Here is a 20,247-nt window from a genome sequence, read left to right as displayed (position 1 = left end):
CCCGGTCCAGACACTACCACAGCATGGAGGTGTTCACCCACTATGACCTGCTGAGCCTCAATGGCACCAAGGTAGCAGAGGGACACAAGGCCAGTTTCTGCCTGGAGGACACCCAATGTGAAGAGGGTAAAGAGCTTTAATGTGAAAGGGGTAAAAAGGCTTTGTGTAAAACAAATGATTCATATCACGACAAACCTCGAATACGTTCCTGGTTCTCTGCTCTAACACTCTTCACTGTTGTCTCCGACCTACAATAACACTTCACTGTTATCTCCGGAGATACCAGTGAAATGTGTTACTGTAGGTCGGAGACGAGACAACAGTGAAGAGTGTTACTGTAGGTCGATCTAACGCTATTCACTGTTCTCTCTGATCTAACACTCTTCACTGTTATCTCTGGCCGGGCAGGTATTGAGAAGAGGTACGAGTGTGCTAACTTCGGGCAGCAGGGCATCACTGTTGGCTGCTGGGATACATACAGACACGACATCGACTGTCAGTGGATAGACGTGACAGACGTCGTGCCCGGAGACTACATCTTCCAGGTGAGAATCTTAATTGATTTTTTATTGTTTCAAAACTTTTGTTTCCCCCCATCCCCCCCCAGTTTTAATTTCAAATAACAACTATATTACAATAGGCATGTGATTCTATACATCCAAATATGAAATAGGAGCAAGGTGCTTGTCTTACATGAGAATCTTATAATAAAATGGGAGTAGTTAGTTCTTCTAATCACTTCTGGTTCCATGGGGATAACAGGAGTCAATTAATTTCAATGGAATTCACATTTAATCATTCAGCTTGTCACTTTCCCAGCATTTTAATATTGTTACAATTTCACTAATAGTTGCTGCCAACACAGATGGCTATTTTGGTATTAGCAAGAGTATCTGGGTTATCTGATGACATCATAAATAAACTCAGCAAAAAAAGAAACGTCCCTTTTCCAGGACCCCGTCTTTCAAAGATAATTCTTAAAAATCCCCAAAAATTAACAGATCTTCATTGTAAAGGGTTTAAACACTGTTTCCCATTCTTGTTCAATGAACCACAAATAATTAATGAACATGCACCTGTGGAACGGTCATTAAGACACGAACAGCTTACAGACGGTATGCAATTAAGGTCCCAGTTATGAAAACTTAGGACACTAAAGAGGCCTTTCTACCGACTCTGAAAAACACCAAAAGAAAGATGCCCAGGGTCCCTGCTCATCTGCGTGAACGTCCCTTAGGCATGCTGCAAGGAGGCATGAGGACTGCAGATGTGGCCAGGGCAATAAATTGCAATGTCCGTACTGTGAGACGCCTAAGACAGCGCTACAGGGAGACAGGACGGACAGCTGATTGTCCTCGCAGTGGCAGACCACGTGTAACAACACCTGCACAGGATCAGTACATCCGAACATCACACCTGCGGGACAGGTACAGCATGGCAACAACAACTGCCCGAGTTACACCAGGAACGCATAATCCCTCCATCAGTGCTCAGACTGTCCGCAATAGGCTGAGAGAGGCTGGACTGAGGGCTTGTAAGCCTGTTGTAAGGCAGGTCCTCACCAAGACATCACCGGCAACAACATCGCTTAGGGGCACAAACCCACCGTCACTGCACCAGACAGGACTGGCAAAAAGTGCACTTCACTGACGAGTCGCGGTTTTGTTTCACCAGGGGTGATGGTCGGATTCGCGTTTATCGTCAAAGGAATGAGCGTTACACTGAGGCCTGTACTCTGGAGCGGGATCGATTTGGAGGTGGTGGGTCCGTCACATGGTCTGGGCGGTGTGTCACAGCATCATTGGACTGAGCTTGTTGTGATTGCAGGCAATCTCAACGCTGCGCGTTACAAAAAAATTGTAAAACAAATTTGATTTGATTTACAGGGAAGACATCCTCTTCCCTCATGTGGTAGCCTTCCTGCAGGCTCATCCTGACATGACCATCCAGCATGACAATGTCACCAGCCATACAGCTCATTCTGTGCGTAATTTCCTGCAAGACAGGAATATCAGTGTTCTGCCATGGCCAACGAAGAGCCTGAATCTCAATCCCATTTAGCACGTCTGGGACCTGTTGGATCGGAGAGTGAGGGCTAGGTCCATTCCCCCCAGAATTGTCCAGGAACTTGCAGATGCCTTGGTGGAAGAGTTGGGTATCTCACAGCAAAAATGGGCAAATCTGGTGCAGTCCATGAGGAGGAGATGCACTGCAGAACTTAATGCAGCTGGTGGCCACACCAGATACTGTTACTTTTGACCCCCTTCGTTCAGGGACACATTATTCCATTTCTGTTAGTCACATGTCTGTGGAACTTGTTCAGTTTGTCACAGTTGTTGAATCTTGTTATGTTCATACAAATATTTACACGTTAAGTTTGCTGAAAAGAAACACAGTTGACAGTGAGAGGACGTTTCTTTTTTTGCTGAGTTTATGTTGTCTCTCTCCCCAGGTTGTAATCAACCCCAACTATGAGGTGGCAGAGTCCGACTACACCAACAACATTATGAAGTGCAGGTGTCGATATGATGGCCACCGGATATGGACGTACAACTGTCATATAGGTGAGACTGGATGACAACAGTGGCGATTACTGGCTACAACAGTATTGAATGTGATGGACACAATGAACTTTTCATGTTCAAAGACATTTTTTCTATGGATAACAAATTACCACATTCCAAAGAGGCTTACATTCATTTAGTAAATAAATTGGTGAAAAGGCAATTGCAAAATTCTAAAACATTTTAATGAGACAATTTACTGATAATACTAACATATTCACAACAGATGGTCCCCAAACACATGTGCTTTAATGTTAGTCTTACAAACTGGAGAGACAGATTTCCAATTTCCTCTGCTGGATCGTAATGTTGGCCATTACAATAGTCAGAAATTTAAAAAAAAAAAAAAATACAAACACACACAGTCCCAGTCAAAAGTTGACACCTACTCATTTCAAGGTTTTTCTTTATTTTTAGTATTTTCTACAATGTAGAAAAACAGTGAAGACATCAAAACTATGAAATTACACATATGGAATCATGTAGTAACCAAAACTGTGTTAAACAAATCAAAATATTTTATATTTGAGATTCTACGAAGTAGCCACCCTTTGCCTTGATGATAGCTTTGCACTCTTGGCATTCTCTAAAGCAGCTTCATGAGGTAGTTAACAGGTGTGCCTTTGTTAAAAGTTAATTTGTTGAATTTCTTTCCTTAATGCATTTAAGCCAATCATTTCTGTTGTGACAAGGCAGGGGTGGTGTACAGAAGATAGCCCATATTATGGCAAGAACAGCTCAAATAAGCACAGAGAAACAACAGTTCATTACTTTAAGACATGAAGGTCAGTCAATCTGGAACATTTCAAGAACTTCAAGTGCAGTGGCAAAAACCATCAAGCGCTATGATGAAACTGGCTCTCATGAGGACCGCCACAGGAAAGGAAGACCCAGAGTTACCTCTGCTGCAGAGGATAAGTTCTTTAGAGTTAACTGCACCTCAGATTGCAGCCCAAATAAATGCTTCAGAGTTCAAGTAACAGACACATCAACTGTTCAGAGGAGACTGCGTGAATCAGGCTTTCATGGTCAAATTGCTGCAAAGAAACCACCCCAATAAGAATAGACTTGCTTGGTCAAAGATACACGAGCAATGGACATTAGACGGATGGAAATCTGTCATTTGATCTGATAAGTCCAAATTTGAGATTTTTGGTTCCAACTGCCATGTCTTTGTGAGACAGAGTAGGTGAATGGATAATCTTCATATGTGTGGTTCCCACCGTGATGCATGGAGGAGGTGTGATGGTGCTTTGCTGGTGACACTCAGTGATTTATTTATAATTCAAGGCACACTTAACCAGCATGGCTACCACAGCATTCTGCAGCGATACACCATCCCATCTGGTTTGCGCTTAGTGGGACTATCATTTGTTTTTCAACAGACAATGACACAACACCCCTCCAGGCTGTGTAAGGGCTATTTGACCAAGAAGGACAGTGATGGAGTGCTGCATCAGATAACCTGTCCTCCACAATCACCCGACCTCAACCCAATTGAGATGGTTTGGGATGAGTTAGACTGCAGAGTGAAGGAAAAGCAGCCAACAAGTGCTCAGCATATGTGGGAACTCCTTCAAGAACTGTTGGAAAAGCATTCCAGGCGATGCTGGTTGAGAGAATGCCAAGTGTGTGCAAAGCTATCATCAAGGCAAAGGGTGGCTACTTTGAAGAATCTCATAAAATACATTTTGATTTAACTTTTTTGGTTACTACATGATTCCATATGTGTTATTTCATAGTTTTTATGTCTTCACTATTATTCTACAATGTAGAAAATAGTAAAAATAAAGAAAAACCCTTGAATGAGTAGGTGAGGCCAAACTTTTGACTGGTACTGTATACCATTAAAAAAAACAATGGTATATAACAGAACTCTATATAATAATCGCATTCTATTTTATTTAAATCCCCCTGGAAAATCCTTATGAACATAAATATAAACAAGTAACATTTTATCATTCAGCTTGAATGTTTCAGAAAATGTTTGAGTTTTTAGCATTACAAATCAACCATTTTATTAATTGCGCAACAGGGCGATCCTGAATAGTTGCGTCGATGTTGTAATTACATCTGTATATGGCCAATACACCACAGCTGAGGGCTGTTCATACGCATGAGGCAACGCGGAGTGCCTGGATACAGCCGTTAGCCGTGGTATATTGGCCATATACCACAAGCCCCAGAGGTGCCTTATTGCTATTATAAACTTGCTACCAACATAATTAGAGCAGTAAAAGTAAATGTTTTGTATACCCGTGGTATACGGTCTGATATACCACGGCTTTCAGCCAATCAGCATTCAGGGCTCACACCATCCAGTTTATAATAGGAATTATACAACCCGTTTATCAACTTTATCCATCTACGTATGGATGCAACCAGGGTAAGCTAAAATTATCTGTTAAGTGTTTGGGTTATAACAAATTACAAAGTTAAAATACAGTAAGACTTGTCGACATCCCAAACTGATGCCTGATTCACACTACATGACCGAAAGGAGCCAACCCGAGCTGTACCTCGCCAGCCTTATTACACATCCACCCACCATATAGTTGTTGGAACCATGATAGAAAATACAATGTGAAAAGAAAATATCCAAGCCAGCATAGTATGGTTTGGGTCCGCCCTATAGTGTTAATCACACACTTGAGTGCTACACTGGCATCAACAATAAACAATGGGAACAATTCATAGGACAGCAATGGTCTGCCAGTTATTTAAGTAGCAAGGACATCTATAGTCGTGTAGCCAAGTTGTAGCCTGACATTCCTGTAAAAGATCATGCAAACAATCAGTTCAAAGAGAGAGAAGGCTTCAGCAAGTGAATTATATATATTTTTTCAATCGTAATTATATGGTGCTATCCAACTGTGACCACGATTGAATGAGTGCAGTTCTTCATGTGTCCCATTCGTCTCTCCTCTTCAGGTGGCTCAGTGAGTTCTGAGTCAAAGGAATCCTCTTTCCCTGGCCTCTTGAATAACCAGCTGGGACACAGGTAGAGTGGATGGACTCAATAGAAAGATCGGGAGGAACATTTTATTTCGCGAAACTGATGAGAATGACCAGCAAGACTTGTGACATTATCAACCACTAGAGGGAGAGCTGTACTGTGTTCCCTCCCTATTGGTGCTGCATGAAAATGTAAAAGCCTTTCTCACCTCAATACCAACATTTGATATAAGGACATTTCAGACAAAAAAAACAGTTTTAAAGATCCAGCTTGACAAAGCACCGGTCTTTACTGATCTCACTAATTTCCTTAACATGTACAGCGGAGTGCTGGTACTATCAAATCTGTCATACATATAAATATGTATCTAACCTTTTTGGTCCACCATAAGGAGAAAATAATTGTTTTTGACACGTGCTGCACTTAAACTTTTTTTCAAAAAGTGTTGAGAAGGAATTTATGCAACTATGCAGTAGGTGGGAAAGTAGCAGAAGTCTTGCCTCCATTGGGAATATATATATATTTTTTTTTACTTATGAAATAAATGAGGAATCATTTGTCAATTTAGTGCAGTTTCATGCCAGCCTGTGACAATGTGGTAGCAAGCCATTGTAAATATTAATAGGAAGAACCCATGTCTTCCTGTACAGTATTCACTAAGGATAAGGCAATATTATTACAACCATACAGCTGCCACTTTGTTTTTGATGATCAAAACTGGTGCAATGAGCATTTAAGGCAGAATCTTAACTTAAAATGTACACACAACTCAAGCTTTTGTCCAAATCTCCCACAAACATGGATGCATGATTTAGGTAAAAATCTGAGTTATTCATGCAATTTGTGTTCTGATTCTGCCCAAGTTAACATATCTTGCATCACTTAATATATAACATCTGGGAACATATTTAAAACCTTTCATCCTAAGATAAATATACATTTTAGTCTTAGCTCAGTTTAGTACATTTTATTAAATTATTACTGTCAGGGACTCTGAAATCGGGTTGTTTTCTCTTATGAATGACATGTGAAAATGAATGATTCTGCCCTTCATTTGACAAAGGTGCTCTTTACTAGATGGGTGATTGTCCTGTACTGTATATAGTTGAATGTGGAAAAGCATTTTGTGCTTGCATGTTTTCTGTAATGAACAATAATGAAACAAGCAAACCATGATGTTCTTGTATTGACTTCTTAAACTGAGACTCTGCACTATGCAGTGATCACAAGCACCAACGTGAACTAAAGACATTGCAGAGTGAGGCCCGGTAGTTTAGTCATCCCAATACTGTGTATCTCTTGAGTCTACGTTAAAAGGCCATCACACCTGCTGTAGCGGTCAGAAACGTTGTGAGGGCATTCCACCTCTCTGCACTCCCAGGGCTCTGGATACCATTCTGCGGGCCACCGCAGAGTCTGTCCGTGGCCTCTCCTTCACCGGCTGGATAAACTCTGGAAAATACAGAATCATTTTATATTACAGTATGGAATAAAGAGATAAGAACATGCAAATAGTATGGTACCACCAACTTATAGTTACTTACAATGAAAACCTTATTTACCCAAATAGAAGATACCACTTAATTTAAATAATTTCTTAGTGCTACTGTATGGAGGTAACAAAGACAATACCGGCACGTCTTATGGCTTTCCCTTTGGCCTTCTTGCTCCCGTCAGACAGAGTGCATGTCTTCAGGAGAGGGTGCTGAATGGAAAGTGCATGGAGGGCTAAACACAAACACAGGGTTGATTCAAAGACTCATCTCTGATGTCATAAGAAAGAACACCAACTTCTCCTCACCTTAGGCCAGTAGGTCACACAACCAACTCAAATTTCTAATGTGCCAAAAGAAACTCGTGACTCATCTTGGACTTAAATAATGACTTAAATATCCCTCAAAATATGAAAAAATAGATATTTTCAAAAACCATACCTGCAGATTGACTGGAGAATACGCCCAGGGCGTGAGTGTTGTCCACCCACTTAATCTTCATGCCTTCGTCGCTGGAAGACAGAGACAAGAATGGGAGAGTTAGACAGCCCTTATGAGTGTGCTGTGGGCTTTAATGAGAGGCATGGGGAGGCTTGCACCTGCGCTGTGGGGTAAAGTTTCCCCTAGGTACAGATCTACGATCAGCTTCCCCTCCACAATCCTAACCATCAGTTGAATTTTTTAAAAACTGATCCAAGATCAGCGTCTCGGGGAAACATCACCCTACTCTTGAGGGTTTTACCTGTAGTCTGCAAAGGCATCCAGCAGGTCGCCTGTTTTGAACATGGCCGGGAAGTCGTAGATCTCAATGACGTGGGCAAATTCGTCCTGGTTGATCCACACGTTCTCGAAACAAGAGTAGTCGTTGTGGGCGTGTTCGATGGCCACGTCAGTCTCTGTCAAGTGGGCCTTGATCTGACGAGAAATTCAGCCAGTAATTGAGATATAACAACCTATCCCAAATAAGTGTCTCAGTAATTCTTTTACATATACAAAATGTGAAATATAGCCTATACAGTAAGAACTGTGGACACCCCCCACCCCAATGTAACACAACGCCTCATTCCCTTTAAAACGGATGCCTGATTCACACTATAGAACCAAAAGGCTGGCCTACACCTAAAACTATATAGTCTATTTAACTTGAGGACAATCCATAATGTCACAGAAATTTTTGTTCCATTTTCAAAAGGATTTACAAAACCAAAAATGTTACATCTCATAACTGAAGTCTTTTGAAGAAATTAACAAAAATTATATAATCCCCATAGATCAACCCCCTCCAGTCCATTGTCATGGAATTAGTCTGAACTTCACCACACTGTACCTCTTGGCTAAAATCAGCAGCATCGCTAGCAGCATCCTTGGCTGGTGTTGTATCAGAGGCATGGTGTTGGTGGGAGGTCACGATGCTACTGCCTACAGATGACTCCTCCGTCCGCACCTCCTCCGCTACATGTTCCTCCTCCTCCTGGGCTTCCCTAGTCTGGTCCTCCATGGTTAGGGCCATGAAGTAGGACACAGTCTGGTCCCAGGCGGGGGGGCGGGGGCAGGGCTCCTCTGCTGAGAAGCGAATGAAGTCATCCTCCTGCCCAGCGCTAGAGGTGGTGGTGTTAGAAGGCACACTGTCCTGGTTGGTGTTGGCTTGCGTTTCTGACAGCGTTCCCTCCGTGGTGTCTGAGGAGTAGCAGGAGCAGGACTCTGAGGTGGAGGTGCATCCCGAGGAGGTGAAGCTAAGAGTGGGCAGGGGCAGATTGAGGTCCACCCCTGCTGGTGGTCCGTGGAGATTACTGCTCCTGTCCCTAGCCGCCCTTGGGACGTAGATGGCCTTGTCAGGGCGTTTGGCGTTACCTCCGCTCCGCTGGGCCAGGGGTTTGGGTCTGGGCTGGAGGTCCGTTCTGCTGCTCTGCATCCACATACCTCTCTTAGGAGCCTCATTGTAGAAACTGTCTGTGTTGCTTTCATCCCCCAGATCCAGCCTGACACAGATAACACACTATACTAAAGTCACCATGTAACGCTGTGAAAAAAATGGGCAATAATTCACATTTAGATGCCCCTATACCATGTAGTTACTTTAGAACTACTTTGGCAGCCAGACTTGGATCAATTTAATGTACAGTGACCTGATAATATGGCATATGAATTTACCAGCTGTTTATCCAGGAACTCCCGTCAGAAGACTTATTTAACAAGGTAGAACTAAATTTAAGACTTTGTGTGTGCTCTACCTGAGGTGCGAGTAGCAGACAACTACCCTGCGGCTCCAGCCCTCCCCCACGGAGAAGGTGGCGAGGTTACGGTGGTTCTCAGTGGTTTTGTGAATCAGGTAGCGAAGTCTGCTTGATAGAGGGGGGAAGAGTAGGGCACTGGGGAGGCAGGGGACAACACTCAAGCCAAAGCTTATTTAGGGTGACATCAACTCACAGACTTTGATCACCTGTAGGTACATTATGATCTGTGACACCTAGCTAAATGCCATTGGCAATTAATACACATTTACGTGAAATGGCATCGACAGGGAATGTGTCCCACAAAAACAAATGGACAAGCCCTCAACTTATGTTTGTGACAAAATGCCTGAAATGGCAGCTTACCTTTTCCGTTTCTCTCTCTGTAGGTAAGCATCCAGTTCGTGCAGGACTGTGTGAACAAATTCATTTTCTTGCTTGGGAAGATAACAGCCATCAAAACAAGGAAACGCCAGGGTGGCGATGTTGGCACTTTGTAGCTGCAAAATAATAATATATTTCATGATCAACGGTGGGGAGGCAGTTGACTCAGTGCGACAACCGTTCATATATACACCTCAGTGTGGTTACAACAACCCAATCCTACATCTAGCAAGCACTTGAAGAAAACATTTCCAGGCTTACGTTAAATTCCCTATCAGCTAAATCCCACATTTACAGAAGACGGTAGCTTTGTCCAATATTGTGTGTCCACTACACTGCCCATACCAGGGTTCTCCAACCCGGTTCATGGAGAGCTACCCTCCTGTAGGTTTTCCAGTTGTTACTGACCTGATTCATTTTATAAACCAGCTAATTATTAGATTAACGTGCGCTAGATTAAGGTTGGCGCGAAACTCTACAGGACAGCGCTCCAAGAATAGGGTTGGAGATCCCTGGCCCATACAGTGGTCCGTTGCTAAGTTTAGCTAGCTAACTTAGCTAGCTAGCAAATGCTGAACAGAAGCTTTTCAATCAAGCCGTTTCAATTATAAAACAGACATTTGTTCTAACATTTAGTTTGTCAGTTAAAAAGATGCCCAAGTAATAAATTACCAAGAAAAAAAAGTTCTGAAATTATTCCAAAGCACACACCCAACGCTTGAAGAAAAAGCAGTCAGCCCCTTCTGAATAATTATTGCAGGTTCCTTCTCAGTGTAATTGTGCCCCCTTGCGAACAGGCGCAGAATGCATTCATAAACTATTTCATTATTGCTAACTAACGATGACTCACTCCATTGATCGTAGGATATTGTTGACTGCAATTAAAAATGTTATTCACTAATTTGCAGTTTGTCTAGCTGTGATCACTGGTTATCTAGTAAAAAAAGAAAAAATATTATGCAATGTGAGCTATAATTTAATTGAGTATGGCTTCACAGATTATTCAAGAAAATAGTTTATTTGTAGATACACATTACATATAATAACAAGAACAAACAACAGATTGGCTTTTAATTCCTGTCTTGGGATTCAACGCATGCATCAAGGTTTCTGTGGTGGATTTGTAGTCAATAATTATTTACACATATTGGACAATATCAGGGATAGGGGGTAGTCTAGAAACTGACTGTTGAACCACAGTCAGGGTTGGAACCACAATTCCTGTCAATTCACATTTAGTCAAGCTAAGCAGTGAGAACATTGAGGTCATATCCCAGTATGTGATTTAACAATTTCATCCACATTCATAAATTAAAACTAGCCAATGTGAAAACCTGATTCTTACTGTGTGCTTAAACACTGGTGAACTGTCATTATAGAACAGACACCATAATACAAACCCACACAACATTGCATACGAAACAAGTTCATATCAAATAGCCTGTGTCTACAAGATGATCAAAAGTACACACACACACCAAATCAATACGTTATCTTCTGACAATTATACTGAACAAAAATATAAACGCAACATGTAAAGTGTTGGTCCCATGTTTCATGAGCTGAAATAAAAGATCCATACACAAAAACATTTCTCAAATTTAGTGCACACATTTGTTTACATCCCTGTTAGTGAGCATTTCTCCTTTGCCAAGTTAATCCAGCCACCTGACACTTGTGAAATATCAAGAAGCTGATTAAACAGCATGATCATTACACAGCATGATCATTACACAGGTGCACCTTGTGTTGGGGTCAATAAAAGGCCACTAAAAAGTACAGTTGTCACAACACAATGCCACCAATGTCTCAATTGGCATGCTGACTGCAGGAATTTACACCAGAGCTGTTGCCAAATAAGTTAATGTTCATTCCTCTAATATAAGCCACCTCCAAAGTTGTTTGAAGAATTTGGCAGTACGTCCAACCGGCCTCACAACATGTAACCACGCCAGCCGAGGCTCTCCACATCCGGCTTCTTCACCTACGGGATCGTCTGAGACCAGCCCCCCGGACAGCTGATGAAACTGAGAAATATTTCGGTCTGTTATAAAGCCATTTTGTGGAGAAAAACTCATTCTGATTGGCTGGGCCTGGCTCCCCAGTGGGTAGGCCTATGCCCTCCCAGGCCCACCCTGCCTAGTCATGTGAAAAAATAATTAGGCCCTGATCTATGGTTATTTCAATTGACTGATTTCATTATATGAACTGTAACCCAGTAATTTCGTTGAAATTGTTGCATTTATATTTTTGTTCAGTATACATACAAAAGGAGCAGCAACATTTTAGCAAAAGCTTATGGTTGGTTTTTGAGAAGTACAACTTAGAAGTACCTGAAGTAACAAACCATAACTCAGAAAATGTGCTGTTACTGTACATCGTTTACGTTTGTAACCTCCAGGAACGAGAATCCATGTGTTTGGAACATGCTAGCACTGCCCCATTCCCTCTCATTGTATTTGCTAAAGTAAACATCTGAACTGTGGTGGATTACAGTTTCTCCTGGCCCATAGACTACTGTCAAGGTAAGGAACCATTTGACTAATTATGTACATTTTGGTGAAGCAGAGAGGATATATTAAAACACAGGTTTAAAAACTGTGGGTGGAATATACCTTTAAGGGCTATTTGCATTGACCTATTACACAGTGCACCTTTAATTACGAGTAAAGGTTTAAAAATGTCAATAAAAAAAAAATGGCACCATTCATAGTAAAGGTGTGGTCTTGCTTAACTAGAATAAGACTTTGCACGTTAAAATGAATCATCTCAATAAACATGTAAAAACAGGGAGTGTTGGTCTCTCTGGGACAGAGACTACTAGCGCACATTGCCCATCTCGTATGTGAAATAAATAAAAACAATTATATCTACATCCATAAGGAATCATTGATGGTGTGGTGAGACAATTGGGAAGCACCAGGTGAAATAGGCCATCCTGCATAAGAGCAAAAACACTCCAAATTAACAATAATGTGAAGGTAGTCCTGACAGCTGGAGGCAGGGAGCAGTGGATTTGTCAAATAACATTGCTTTTCTGAACATTGCTACTCATTAACCATAGGGAATGTAAGTCAAGACATATCATTTGACAGTATCTCCAAGTCAATATTATTCTATTCTTTCTAGTTATATAAACACTAAGCTCTTGTGAGGTTGCTGTGAAACTTATTTCCATTGGTATCCCCTGTTAAGAGTTAACAGGATGAGAGAAAATCTTATTTAAATGAGGTGAATGTCAGAGAAAACACTCACCTTTGGTGTGGTTTATCTTCCGGAGCCAATGCTTCGATCCTCAAAGATGGTTATTTCAACCTGGGGAGGGGTTAGTTAAGGAAGCTGGGATCCAGCAAGAAATGCAAGACAGTTACACAAGAAAGGTCTAGCTGTGCATCCCAAATGGCATCCTATTCCTTTTACAGTGCACTACTTTTAACCAGAGCCAAAGGAAAATATAAAGGGATTATGGTGGCATTTGTGCAATCTCTGTTAGTGTGAGCCTCTGGGACAGTAAAGGATACAACCCTGAGACCTCTCTCTATTGGGTCTGTAAGCAGCAGTCCCAGAGGAGCGTAGATCTTCTCATTCTGCTCCTTGATGAACCTAGCGATCTTCTTCAATACCTAGAGACAAAGAAAGTAAGCCCTTTCACCAATTCATGGCTTGGCCTAAAAAAAAAATACTACACCTAATATGGCCACGTCATAAAACATAGGTTCAGTCCCAAATGACAACATATTCCCAATATAGTAAAGTGCACTACTTTAGACCCTGGCCCACAGGGACCAACCCTTGGCCTGCATACTTCTATGGAGAAGACTGAGGGACCTACTTTCTCATAATGGGTCTCCATACAGAGGAAGATAGTGTAGGCAGTCATGCAGGCCAAGCAGCCCTCCAGGTAAGACTTGCCACCAATTTTCTCAGCCTCAGCATAGAGGTTGTTGAGCGTCTGCATCGTCTCCTCAAACTGTTGCCTGTCAACCTGAAAAAAAATGATGCCCATCGACCCCTCAGTAAGAGCTCTGCACGACCAAAGTCACTGAGCAATAATGGAGAAGTACACCGACTACACAAAATGAAGGAATGTATGACAATTCTATTTGAACAGCGGTCTACTTAGTAGCTGTGTGTGGTCGACAGCCGGGGACAAGATGGCGGAGCGAGTGGTCGCGTTAAACTGAGCTGCAGGCTCAACCATCCCAGCCTATCACCAATGAAGCCATCTTCGAGGCAATCCAGGGTTTAAACAAGAAATTTGACGAACAAGATCGGATTAATGGCTTTGAGAGGTTTCATAAAAATACCCTCCCAATTGCAAACGTTTTCAAAACTACATAGTTTAATGCAGCGGGCATTAATATTACCAGATGATGCAAAACTGTTGAAAAATGAAGTTGATGCCCTGACAAAAGAAAACGAGGAGCTGCGCACAGCACAGCCAGTGCTGAACAGAATCGATACAAGTGCCGATGAGGGCTGAGACTGAATGGGCTACCTGAAACTGATGGTGAGAATATCAGAGAAGATTGTGATTGACGTTGGGAAGGTTTGTTACATATCCCCGATACAACATCTACCGAGATGTTCAGGGTACACCATCTCGGCGATAAGAGAAAGGAGAAGACACAGACAGGTCATCATTATGTTTGCGTTGAGGAACGTGAGAGACGAGGTGTGGAGAGCTGCCAAATTTGCGCTGATCTGCAGGGAGAAGGGCATTCGCTTTGCAGAAGATTTGAGCAAGCGTGACAGGGATGCCCGTTCGAAGCTGTGGCCACAAGTCGATGAGGCAAGATGGGGGGGCTTTCGCGAGGGGTTTGCTGTCATTGACGGCCACAGGGTGGAGCGAAGTGACTGACTGATTTATGCTTTACGAGTTGGCCTACTTATACAGTAGTAGGCTAATGAAGCCATATACCGTTTCAACTGGTAAGTTTATTCATGCAATCGTTTATCTGAACACCGCATATAGGTGATATTGCATAGGGCCATACTGTTCGTAGTGGCGAGTTTTGGATGTGAACATTGACCAACGTAAGCACACTGTGGTTTTTGTTTCTCATTTGATGGCTTACTAAGATATCCGTTTTTATTCAGTGTTTTAAGATCAATATTATGTAAGTAAATCTCCATCTATTTTTCATATGGCTTAATTAGCTTTCAGAGATGCATTTATTTAGTTTGAGAGTTCAATTGAAGAGCTAATCTATTAATATAACACGATCTATCCATTTATTTTCCTTTTTATGGTCGTTACTGTTCGTCAACAAAACATTTTGAAAACGTATGCTACCTTTATATTATTCAGGGTCCCTGTTTATTCTAGACAACTCTATTTCTCTTTCATTTTTATCCTTGCATACCAGGGCTTTACAGAACAATTTAAAAAGGCAAGGCAATTTTTAGTTTTTGTAAAGATTCATTAAAGTCCAATTGTTTTTTTTATTTCAAGAGACACATTCCTCAGATGACTTAATTTGACAGTTTTAGAAATTACGTTAAGGTAACGTAATTACGTTAAGGTAAATATTTATGGTTATTACATACTGCCAAAAAATGTTTCGAACATCTATTAGTAAAGTCTTAATTGAGTTGAAAAACAAATATTTTACAGATAACATTGTTGGAGGTGATTATAATGTTGCCCTTGATGCTCCTTTCCGATATTTGGCGTTAACAGAATCCAACCTTACAACAATTTTCTTGGTTCAACTCTACAACTAGCGACAGACAATTCAAATCTAGAATTGATTATTGGTTGGTATCTTCCAATCTTATGAATCTTGTATTTCCTCAGCTCCTCTGACATACCATTGTGCCATTATTCTTTCCTTTTGATAATGACAAGAGATTTACTAAAGCATACTGGAAATGAAACCCTTTTCTTTTAAAGAAAAGTCATTTTGCTTACAGACTAAAGCTCTTATCAGAGAGACCTGCCTCTATTATGCTCTCTCTTCCACTAACAAATGGGAATTGATTAAATTCAGAATTCGATGTCTTGCCATCACTACTGGTAAAATGCTAGCTCAGAAAAGATTCTCCAAGCAGATGGATATTATTGTTGATATTAACAGGTTGAGCAATAAACTTGATTTAAATCAAGATGAAAAAGCAGAGCTTGCCAAATGCCAATGTGAATGGCATATACAACGATAAGGCACAGGGTGCCTTCATCTGTTCAAAGGCCAAATGGATTGAAAAAGGTGAAAAAGAAACATCTTATTTCTTTAATTTGGAGAAGAGTAGGCAGACTAGGCATAGTATTACATCAATTTATGTAAGTGACAATATATCTGATGATCTTGAAGTGATTAATAAGACAAATACTCTTTCTACAGTTCACTATATCAATCTCATCTTTCAGAAGGCGACTTGGATTCCTTTTTTGATTCAGTTAATAACTCTATTTAGCCTATAGAAAGGTTTAAGAAATTATGTGATTCTGATATAGATATTACTGGAGTTGGACCAAGCCATGAAACAAATGCCTATAGGTAAATCTCCTGGACTGGATGGCCTGACTCCTAGCTACAGTTTTGGCCTGATAGAGTTATTGCTTTGTCTACAAAGTGGGTATTGCTAATGCTATCTTACCTCCTTCGAGACTGGGACTAATAGTTCTTATACCCAAACCAAAGAAGGACTCTCTTTACCTGGACAATTGGAGACCTAGTCAGTTGCCAACAACGTGATGGAAGTTACTAGCCCATGTCTATGCCAATAGACTGAAAAAAGGCCTTAATATAAAAATCAGTGAAACTCAAAATCAGCCTTCATTAAAAGGAAGAAGTATCCATAACCATATACAATTGGTTTTAGATATGATAATGGCTTTATATTGTTTTTATATATATTTTTTTAAGGCTTTTGACACTTTAGAACACAACTTTTTATTTAGAACTCTCTCTACTTTTGGGTTTGGGGAGAATTTCTGTAACGTGATAAGGATGATATTAGCAGTTCGGTGGGTATGAGTAATGGCACATCCCCTCGTTTCTCTATTGCCAGAGGAATTAGACAGGGTTGTCCAATATCCCCTCTTATTTTAGCCACAGATTTACTAGCCGTTTTTCTTAACAAAGCTGAGAATTTAAAAGGGGATCTTTTTGGTAATGATATAAATATCAGTCAATTTGCAGATGACACTACCCTTCTCCTAAAGGATAGAGTGACTATTCCCTTGGCTATTGACAGAATCAAGAAATGTTCTATGGCCTCTGGGTTGACTCTCAAGCTTAATGAATTGGCATGATATCATATTTGTTGCTGTGACTCCGTCAACATTGCCTCCATACCGGTTAAAAAGGACGTTAAATATTTAGGAATTGTTTTCACTAAAAAACGTATCAGATAAAGAATCTTTAAACATAGATAATAGGATTAATTCCATGAGTTTCATTAAGTCAGTGGCTGCAATGTGATCTCAATTTTGGGTCGTATTCTTTTGTCCAAGACACACGGTTTACCCAAGTCAGTCCCTTTTTCTTTCTTCTAATAACATAAAGTCAATTCTGTTATATTTAGATTTGTTTCGAGAAATAAAACACATTATATTTGGAAATCACAATTAGTGAAAAACTATGATCGTGGAGGTTTACAGGCTATTGATTGTTGTTAGTGGGTGATTTTAGAATTAAATGGTTGAAATTGGTCTGTCTAATCCTACCTCTGTGGTATCATATCCCTAACAATCTGTTTATTAAACTTGGTAGACTTGAATTCCTAATGAAATGTGATTTTGTGAAGTTTCACCAGCAAATTACATTTCAGGAACATTTTCCCCCCACAAAACATTGATTTGGAATAATAGCGTTATTAAAATTTATAGGAAATCCATTTTCAAATGCCTTTGGTTTGACAAGAGTATTAATTTTGTATGTTTTGGTAGACAACACTGGGGAGTTTTTGCAGTTTGAGTTTGTTGGTAAATTTCAGGTTAATATTACTCAGAATATACGAAGGTTTGCAAAGCAATTCCACTTCATTTACTTGGACTTATTAAGAACACTTATATGAGGTTGTTCCCTCTTTTCCAAGTTTACGAAATAATGACTTGAATCTTATTGATAAAAAAATGCAACAATAAGTGGATACAATTGGGAGTTAATTAGGTAATTTTTGGTGATTATAATTCAATATATTGCTATGGAAGTAACATTCCCATGCTATGGTCAAAAGTTAAAGAAACTAATTTTAAAATATTTTCTTCCATCTACCCTGTTAATGATTTCTTGCACAAAAGATTCAATTTTGACAAAATGCCTTGTATTTTTTGTTCCTCCGATTCAGAATCTATAGAGCACTTGTTTTTTTTTATGCCGCCATTCTAGTAAACATTGGATTGAAATTCATGAATGGTTGTGTATAAAATCTCCAGAATTACCTACGTTTACCTTTTATGTTAATTGGCATTATGCTTATCCTTGCAATTCCGATCATAACTATTTTATTCATATTATTATTCTCTTGGCCAAATACCTTATTCACAAATGTAAATAGGTGGAAACATCACTTATTTTGGAAACATTTTTTCTTCTTCATTGAACTGTTATAAATCCCTCAAAGTTGTGAAACTTAAAAAGTTGAAAAAATTATTAGAAGTCATGTCTCTGAATGTCTGTTAATGTCTCATTGCCTTGTCACATATTAATGATGTCCTGAATTTTGGGGGGGGGGGGGGGGATTCCTGTATTCACAGGAATGTCCCTGTATTGATGTGTAATATTGTTAGTGTTGCAATTAAAACATATTCATGCTTAAAAATATATATATATATTTTTTTTAATTAAAAGTGTGTATGGTCTCATACCCTAGACTCCAGCTCAGAGGGGAACTTGGTCTGGAACCTGCAGATTGTACCCGAGTTGTAGTCCCTCTGGACATACACTTTGGAGGCGACGGCTGCTTGATGTCGCAGGTCCTGCAAGTTGTGCGTCTGAAAGCATGAATTGAACAAATATCATGGGATCATTTGCGTCCATCATTAGCCTAGTTATTAAGTTAACCTTAAAAGCTATCTAGCTAGCTACACAGAAGGCTCAGTCTGGACAGAGGGCTAGCTAACGTTAGCCATATTTGTTGACAACATCTTGCTTGGCTAGTAAACCAAGCACCACAGTACAGGCAGCCACCAAATTGTGAAATGTTTATTCAATTAGTTAGACACGGCTCAGTTGTCAATGCCTAAATAAAGTTAAAACGATCAATGTAATTTACCTCAGCCATAGTGGACGTTTTCCTTTCAGCTAGCTTCTTCGGGTAGTACTTCCGCACAGACTGAACGCTTCAATGAGTATGCTGCCACTCGTCTTTTTCCTTCTGTGGAGTTATAAGGTGGTTGGCTACCAACTTTACGGTGCATTACCGCCACCAACTGGACTGAAGTGTGGAACAGAGACAGTGAAGGTCTAAATCCTACCCAATATTATCATTTATTTTTCCTTTATTTAACTAGGCAAGTCAGTTAAGAACAAATTCTTATTTTCAATGACGGCCTAGGAACAGTGGGTTAACTGCCATGTTCAGGGGCAGGACACGTTTACCTTGTCAGCTGGTGAATTCAATCTTGCAACCTTTCAGTTACAAGTCCAACGCTCTAACCACTAGGCTACCTGCCACCCCAAATCTACCCAAGGAAATGAAATACATAATGAAATGCTCCATCCCCTGAAGAATTCTGCAGCAGTTAACTTAATCCTGTCTCTTTAACCCCATTACTCCTCAAATATAATAACAATTGCTCCCTTTCCCGCCCATATTTCTGGAACTGAAATAGAACATGTTCCACTTTCTCCATCTTCTCCTGATAATGATCACACCTCCCAGTTTGATATGTTCACTGTTCTTATTAACCCATTGGCTTCTGCTTTACTGATTGAGAATTCCATCTCAACATTAGGATGTGTAAGAGCCTGCTTGGGGATAACATCCACCTCATTCCACTCTACTTCCACATGGCACCCAGAGGAACATGACAAATACCCCCATCCGTTTCACTCTATACATGCACTGCACTGTCTGCTGAGACAAATTAATTTAAGCTCATCAATGCAGCACAGGAGACCAAGCCTAACTCCACCCACTAGTATGGCTAACAACTCCATTGAGTAAACAGAAATTATCCATTGCTGTCACTGCCACCTTAAACTCAGGAACACTAAAAGCTGCACCTGACCTTGTTTTAGGGTCCTTAGGACCATCTGTGAATATAAAGAAAGCATATTGTGTTCACTTACAACTGAATCTACTCCTTCCTCAACATCTCTTACCCTTTCAATATCACTGGCTGAGGGAGAAACCATGGGGCTAGTAGTTCAAATAAACGCATGACACACACATGAAGGACTGAGGTTAACTAGTCTAGTTTCTGAACTTCATTAATCCTCTGCATAATCCTTGCAATTGCAAGTCTACCCAATGGCATTTGTTTAATTTCTTTACTCATTGACATCTATATTCTTGGGTAGCTTACATATTTTCCGGAATTTTGGAAACTCGATCTTTGCTGTCACAGGTTACAAACTTCCCTGCCTTCCTTTCGGGTCAGGATACTCTGAAGAGTTAGGGTTTGATGTTTTTCTTTTACCGCATATTGAACAGTCTGACCTGACTAG

General features: G+C 40.5%; 3 protein-coding genes across 6 annotated transcripts in view; 1 reads left to right on the top strand and 2 right to left on the bottom strand.

Annotated features, from left to right (window-relative positions):
* Positions 1-6,083, top strand: part of LOC129815328 (lysyl oxidase homolog 2A-like) — a 71,350-nt gene extending 65,267 nt beyond the window's left edge. For both annotated transcript variants that reach the window (XM_055869034.1, XM_055869035.1), the window contains 4 exons: positions 11-126; positions 409-545; positions 2,453-2,564; positions 5,496-6,083. In XM_055869034.1, the coding sequence (XP_055725009.1) occupies positions 11-126; positions 409-545; positions 2,453-2,564; positions 5,496-5,569 (439 nt within the window). In that variant the 3' untranslated portion in view covers positions 5,570-6,083. The remainder of the gene's footprint in view (positions 1-10; positions 127-408; positions 546-2,452; positions 2,565-5,495) is intronic.
* On the bottom strand, positions 2,728-10,285 carry r3hcc1 (R3H domain and coiled-coil containing 1). Of its 2 annotated transcripts, none has more exons than XM_055869038.1 (8): positions 9,890-10,285; positions 9,611-9,744; positions 9,245-9,352; positions 8,341-8,992; positions 7,756-7,928; positions 7,455-7,525; positions 7,153-7,248; positions 2,728-6,972 (listed from the first exon to the last, which is right to left on the bottom strand). In XM_055869038.1, the coding sequence occupies exons 1-8, from the start codon at positions 9,917-9,919 to the stop codon at positions 6,860-6,862; spliced, it is 1,377 nt and encodes a 458-aa protein (XP_055725013.1). In that variant the 5' UTR covers positions 9,920-10,285; the 3' UTR covers positions 2,728-6,859. The 2 variants fall into 2 exon arrangements, with proteins under 2 accessions (XP_055725013.1, XP_055725012.1); XM_055869037.1 differs by having other exon boundaries at positions 9,245-9,382; positions 9,890-10,284.
* Positions 10,286-10,627: 342 nt separating this feature from the next.
* golga7 (golgin A7) lies at positions 10,628-18,960 on the bottom strand. 2 transcript variants are annotated; one of them, XM_055869040.1, is made up of 6 exons: positions 18,851-18,960; positions 18,444-18,569; positions 13,461-13,613; positions 13,150-13,251; positions 12,884-12,943; positions 10,628-12,566 (listed from the first exon to the last, which is right to left on the bottom strand). In XM_055869040.1, exons 1-5 carry the CDS (start codon positions 18,857-18,859, stop codon positions 12,896-12,898), a joined length of 438 nt encoding a protein of 145 aa, XP_055725015.1. In that variant the 5' UTR covers positions 18,860-18,960; the 3' UTR covers positions 10,628-12,566; positions 12,884-12,895. The 2 variants fall into 2 exon arrangements, with proteins under 2 accessions (XP_055725015.1, XP_055725014.1); XM_055869039.1 differs by having other exon boundaries at positions 10,628-11,655.
* Between the last annotated feature and the right edge of the window lie 1,287 nt (positions 18,961-20,247).

The sequence above is a fragment of the Salvelinus fontinalis genome, chromosome 18 (assembly GCF_029448725.1).
Source record: "Salvelinus fontinalis isolate EN_2023a chromosome 18, ASM2944872v1, whole genome shotgun sequence".
NCBI classification, from domain to species: Eukaryota; Metazoa; Chordata; class Actinopteri; order Salmoniformes; family Salmonidae; genus Salvelinus; species Salvelinus fontinalis.
This window is presented reverse-complemented; position numbering and strand designations above follow the sequence as displayed.